Below are 6,694 nucleotides of genomic sequence, written 5' to 3' on the forward strand. Positions count from 1 at the left end.
TCACCGCACCAATTTGTTGTGAAAAATGATGTCAAGAACAAAGTATAATAGGGAATTAGGGAAAACAAGAAGAACAACAAGGATTGGTTATAACTGTTATTCTTTCCTTTTTCTTTAAAACAAGATTACAAGTTACAAGAATAACAAATAACCCTCCCAACCTAAATTAGGATTTGCAGTATGCAATGATGAGAGACTAGTATGCTATTTATAATAAAACCTAACATACTAAATTAATGGACTTTTTCACAAATACCCATTACAAGTCAACTTAAACAATTGGACATGACAAACAGACCCAATTTGAAATAATAACAACCCTAGAATTTCAACATCCACATACTACAACACACTTCGACTACATTATGTAGGTCTTCGACACAATCTCTGTCGAACCAGAAACTACCCTTCGGCACACTAGAATTCGATCCAATTCTCACAATATCACCTTGAACATCTATCACACACTCTGGCATTTGTAGACATAATAAAACACATACATCTTATGTATTAAAACTATCATATATTGACACTTAATGACACATTTACATTATCACTTAATCATATATAAGAAAATATGAATATATCATATTTGATTATCTAATCGCATTTCAGATGTACGTTATACGATGCACGATTGAAATGAAATAAAAAATAAAAAAACACTCATAAACACTTAAGACTTTGTTTTCCAAAATAACTCCAAGGAAACTTTGATTACATGTAAGCTATTCTATTATATATATTTAAATAGACCACAACATTTTATGTCACATAGTTTTAGTTTTGCCACATCATTAAAAATATATGCAACATCAAATATATTTCTATGTGTCACTTCTAAAAACTCATCTTCATTTTTAAAAAAATGTATTTCTCTATTAGATGTCATATGAGTTCAACACCCGATAGAAAAATCTATTAATTTAACAACTAATTACTAATAACTTCAATATAAACTAATTTATAAACTTTTAAAAATATTTTATATATTTTTCTTACAATCTTTTCATCTATTTCATCAATAATAATATATTCTTGAAAGATAAAATTAATTCTATTCATTTACTCAATATAGATAAATTATTTGAATCAATATAATACAAGTTTTATTTAGAAAAACAATACAATTAACTATTTAGTTGATTGATGAACATATAAATTAAGACAAAAAATAAAGTAAGATTTACACTAAAATTGTACATTCGAACAACTTAGGCTCTATTTTTTTTTATATAATCAAAGGTATTTATTAAGAAGCACTAGGGGTGCTTAAACCAAAAGTAAAAAAACATAAAAGAGGGCATAAAGACCCCACCCGGATGCAACCGGCCAACCAAAACCACCACCTCACCTAAGAAAAGATCTCGGATCGACGCACCAACCCGGCCTAGGACAACTAACATTCACCTTAAAAAAATCATAAACCATTCCCAAGAGATAAATTTGATTAACCCCATCCCATCAAAATTTGATAAAATAGTATCTTTAAAAATGATTTCATTCCTACACTTTCAAACAACCCAACAAAAAATCAATCCAAAGAACCAACCTACTTACAAACGGAAAGAAGATTTACAAGATGATTCCAATAAAGAGAGCCGCTTCAAAATTGTTTCGGCCAAAGACGCATCATCTAAACCAAGCCAAATAGACAATTTTTTCCACCAAATTCTAACAATATAGAAATGAAGGAAAAGATGGTCCAAGTCCTCGTCAACCCGTCTACACAAAGGACACACCAACAAGTGAGGCACTATTAAGATTCCACGCATTGCCAACTCCGATTTCGTAAGAATTATACTCCAAATCAACCTCCAACCAAAAAGATGAATTCTATTAGGAACCTTTGTCTTCCATAACTGAGAGAAAAGAGAAGAAAAAGAATTTTCCAACGGAGGGATCGGTAACTCAAACAACATAATGGTATCATAAGCATTACTCACCGTGAAACCGGAAGGATTTATCCACCACACAAAAGAGTCTTCGAGCAAGCGACACGGATGAACCGGAGCAAGGAGAATCACTAAATTATTCAATTGCTTTGCGGATGCCCGGTCTTCCGAATCGCAAAAAATTCCCAGAGCCCAAATCCAATTTTCACCATTCCAACTACTCATATCCGCCACCTTCAAATGGGGAGCATCGGACATAGAGAGTAAATCCGGGAAAAGAATTCCAAGAGGCATTGTTCCTAACCAAACATCAAACCGAAATTCCAAAAAAGAACTCGTTCCAAGCTTGCAAGAAATAGAGGAATTAAACTAGGTTGACGAAGATTCTGAATTCACACAACCAATCGAACAAAGATCTCGCCACCAAAGCGAAACTTTATTTCCCGAATGAAAAGAGGGATCCTTTATCATTGCTCTTTGAATGTCACCATACCTGCAAGAAAGAATGTTAGTCCATAAAAAGTTCTCCTTATTCAAAATGCGCCACTTCTACTTACTAAGTAGCGCTAAATTGAACTTCCCACAATGCTTCACACCAAGCCCCCTTCCTTTTTTTGGTAAACACGCTTTATCCCAACTAATCTTCTTCTTGTCTTCTTGACCACCCCAAAGAAAGGACCGTTGAATCGAAATAATCTCTAAAGTAGTGGATTCTGGAACCTTATAGAAAGAGAAGTAGAAAATTAGAATTCTAGACAAAATAGAGTTCAAAAGCACAACTCTCCCGCCGATCGAAAGTTGTCTATTATGCCAACTTACTAAGTAGCGCTAAATTGAACTTCCCACAATGCTTCACACCAAGCCCCCTTCCTTTTTTTTGGTAAACACACTTTATCCCAACTAATCCAACTAATATTCTTCTTGTCTTCTTGACCACCCCAAAGAAAGGACCGTTGAATCGAAATAATCTCTAAAATAGGGGATTCTGGAACCTTATAGAAAGAGAAGTAGAAAATTAGAATGCTAGACAAAATAGAGTTCAAAAGCACAACTCTCCCGCCGATTGAAAGTTGTCTATCATGCCAACTTCTAATTCGGCTCTTGTTCAAATTGACACGCAAATCGGACACAAGTTCAAAACCCCTAAGAATGGCCTTGAAAGTACAAAGATTGTTCCATGAGTTCTCGCCAATCAAAATCGTATCATCGGCGAATTGAAGTAACTCAAAATGATTATGATCATCCAAGCTAAAACCTTTAAAATCACCTAAAGAAGAGGCCACCTTTACCATTGCCTCAAAGCCCTCTGCCACCAACAAAAAGAGGAAAGGAGATAGAGGATCTCCTTTCCTTAACCCTGTAGTAACCGAAAATTCTCGAGTTGGACTACCATTAACAAGAACTGACATAGAACTAATAAAAACTAAAGCTTTAATCCACTTCACACCGAACCCATCCTATGTAAAAGATATCTAAGAAACTCCCACGAGACACAATCATAAGCCTTCTCAAAATCAACCTTCACCATCATAAAACTTCTCTTATTCCTCTTAGCAAAATCCAACAACTCATTGACCACTAGCACCCCATCTAGCATATTTCTATTAGGGATAAAAGCGGATTGACATTGCGAGACAAGCTTGTTCATCACCACCTTCATTCTAGAAGCAAGCAATTTAGCCAAAATCCTATACATATTACCAATTAGGAAAATAGGTCGATACTCATCCAAGGAGACGACATTATCGACTTTAGGAATCAAAGCCAAGAAGGAAGCAGTGACTGCTTTAGGTAACACGGCAAAAGAATGGAACACATTAACAAAACCGAAAATCTCCTCTTTCAAAAAAGGCCAACAACACTTATAAAAAGTCATAGAAAAGCCATCTGGCCCCGGACTTTTATCACCATCGCAATTCCAAATGACTTCCTTAATTTCATCTTCTGAAAAAGGTAGCTCAAGGGTCATGGCTTCCAATTGAGAGATTGAAGCAAAAGAAACTCAATCCAAAAAAGGGCGCGAAGACATAGTTTCCTCGAACCGTTTCCCAAAATGGCCTAACACTTCTTCTTTTATCAAAGTAAAATTATCTATCCAACCATTAGGATTGTTTAACCCCAAAATTGAATTCCTTCGAACTTGCATCTTCGCGGCCTTATGAAAAAACTTAGAATTAGAGTCTCCTTCTGCAAGCCACGAACACCTAGCTTTATGCCGAAGAACACTCTCTTTGAATCAAACCGAATCCTAAACTCTAGAAGAAGCGTACGATATTCTAGATACAAGCTCCGTCAAATCCATCGAAGTAGATCCCGAAACTACCAAATCAAGATCATTCAAATCTTTAATAGCATTCTCCACCTCAAGATTTAAGATACCAAACACTTCCGCGTTCCACTTTCTCAATTCACTTCTCTACAACTTGAGCTTCTCCTTGAAAGAAAAAATTGCCTTTCCACGGATCACAAAAGACCTCCAACTACTCTCCACAAAAACAACAAAATTATCATGTTTAGTTCAACAATTGAAGAATTTGAAAGGCTTAGGCCCCCAATCCAACGAACCGACTTTAATCCATATAGGGCAATGATTCGAGAGGTCTCTAGAACCCACCACTTGTTCCCCCACCTTTCAAACCTCGATCAAGTGATTTGAAAATAAAAATATATCCAACCGGCTCATAGCTTTCCCGTCCAAGCTAAACTAAGTGAAAATTCCTCCCAATAGGAGACGGATCTACTACTTCCATCTTCTCAATGAAAGCATTGAATTCATCCATCTCTTGCCTATTCACCAAACAACTCAAACTCTTCCGTTCAGATTCGACTCTATTTGCATTAAAGTCACCATCCAAAATCCAAACTCCCACCGGAAATCTCCTCTTACAATCTTCCAACTCCCTCCACAATCTTCCCTTCTTAACAAAATAAAAGGAGGAATACACATTTACTATGTAGACCAACAAATTTTTCCAATAAACACATATGCCCAAAAAACCTTCTCCCTTAAAACTAAAAAGAGAAGAAAAACAGCCCCTCTTCCAAAGAGTAATCAAACCTCCTGAGTTACCCACAGCAGATTTAAAGGACCAATCCACTTTTGTACCCCCCACAACTCAAATATCAGCCAATCCTGAACATGATTTAATTTCGTATCTTGCAAAAGGCAAAAATCAAAGCCTTCTTTCTGAATCAACCCATTGACTTGTTTCCTCTTGAGAATGTTAGAACAAGATTTGTTCTGATCAATATTCTTAGTTTTGATGATAACAAGGATATGAATTTTGTGTGAGATAATGTGGTACTCTAATACATTGCAATTTCCCTTTCAGGAAATATATAAAGAGTATGCACAAATCAGCGCTCAGAAGCTTTGACTCAGAAGGTTCAGCATGCAACATCAGAACATGGTCTGGCAAGACATCAGAAGATGGTCAAGGCAGAATCAGAACATGGGTCTATGGAAGCATCAGAAGAACTTGAGATCAGAAGCAGAAGCACTGAAGTTCTCATGGTATCACGCTCAGAAGCACTTCAAGGTCAGAAGACAAGAAGATGCTATGCACCAAGCTGTTTGACTCTGATGATATTCAAACGTTGTATACACAAACATCAGATCAGAAGAAAGTACAGGTGGCAGGCTACGTTGACTGACAAAAGGAACGTTGGAAGCTATTAAAGGCAACGTCAGTAGACACAGCGTGAACAAGGCTCGAGGTAGTTGACAAAAGCGTGAAACATTAAATGCAATGCTGTACGGAATACGCAAAGCATTAAATGCTCCCAACGGTCATCTTCTCAAGTGCCTATAAATATGAAGTTCTGATGAGAAGCAAGGTTAACCAATTCTTGACGATTTCTGTGAATATTAACTTGCTGAAACGCTGTTCAACTCAAAGCTCAGAAACTTCATCTTCATCAAAGCTCACTACATTGTTGTTGTAATATATTAGTGAGATTAAGCTTAAACGTTAAGAGAAATGTCACTATTGTGATTATAGCTTTTCAGAAGCATTTGTAATACTCTTAGAATTGATTACATTAATTTGTAAGTAACTAGAGTGATCAAGTGTTGATCAGGATACTCTAGGAAGTCTTAGCTTGTGTCTAAGCAGTTGTAATTAGAGTGATCACGTGGTGGTCAGGATACTCTAAGAAAGTCTTAGCTTGTGTCATACCCTAATTTTTGACCCCCCTGAGATGTCACATCATTGACGTCAGATTCAAAAATGTTTCTTGGTCGGTTTGGAAGCCGTGATCAAGATTTCATTCATTCATTCATTCTTTGCAAAATAATTCATGCTCATGGAGGTTTTCATTTTAAATGCGCCATTGCCATTTGGTTCGATTTAAGAGATTTGCTTGGAAATTGTTTCAAGATTGTTGGCCTATGGACTTGTCATGGTGAAGAAAATTGGTTCATATTGATTATTTGAAAGATGGTAGAAGTTTGAAACAATTCATGGGAATTTTATCAAATTTGCAAGGAATATCTTTTTAGTCCTTTGGTTGAAAGATTATTTCAAGTGATTATTTAAAATCATGAATTCAAAGATTTCAAGTTCAATATTCAACAATTCATGGTGGCAAGAATATGTTTCAAGACTTAAAGTTTCATGCTACTTGAAGGATTTCCCACCATTTTCTATATCAAAGGGAATTGGATTTCTAAAGTCAAAAAAATCATTCAAGAATATTCAAACTTCATGTTTGAATAGCAATTTCATTCAAAGAATTCTAAAAGGAAATTCAAGCATTTTTACAAATGGAGTTCTTTACATGAACAATTCCAAATTTCC

General features: G+C 35.7%; 1 protein-coding gene across 1 annotated transcript; it reads right to left on the bottom strand.

The window, feature by feature from the left end:
• Positions 1–1,556: 1,556 nt before the first annotated feature.
• LOC131604353 (uncharacterized) lies at positions 1,557–3,304 on the bottom strand. The gene is made up of 3 exons (XM_058876797.1): positions 2,786–3,304; positions 2,453–2,615; positions 1,557–2,194 (listed from the first exon to the last, which is right to left on the bottom strand). Exons 1-3 carry the CDS (start codon positions 3,302–3,304, stop codon positions 1,557–1,559), a joined length of 1,320 nt encoding a protein of 439 aa, XP_058732780.1.
• Between the last annotated feature and the right edge of the window lie 3,390 nt (positions 3,305–6,694).

Source organism: Vicia villosa, linkage group LG5 (assembly GCF_029867415.1).
Source record: "Vicia villosa cultivar HV-30 ecotype Madison, WI linkage group LG5, Vvil1.0, whole genome shotgun sequence".
Taxonomy (NCBI): domain Eukaryota; kingdom Viridiplantae; phylum Streptophyta; class Magnoliopsida; order Fabales; family Fabaceae; genus Vicia; species Vicia villosa.

What these genes read in the sequence shown, in the direction of transcription:
- LOC131604353 (XM_058876797.1), bottom strand. Translation starts at nt 3,304, where the DNA reads ATGTCAGTTCTTGTTAATGGTAGTCCAACTCGAGAATTTTCGGTTACT. An exon ending in GTTGGATTAGTTGGGATAAA is followed by an intron (nt 2,616 to 2,785) that starts GTGTGTTTACCA and finishes TCTTTCTATAAG; the next exon opens with GTTCCAGAATCCACTACTTT. An exon ending in GTTCAATTTAGCGCTACTTA is followed by an intron (nt 2,195 to 2,452) that starts GTAAGTAGAAGT and finishes ATGTTTGGTTAG; the next exon opens with GAACAATGCCTCTTGGAATT.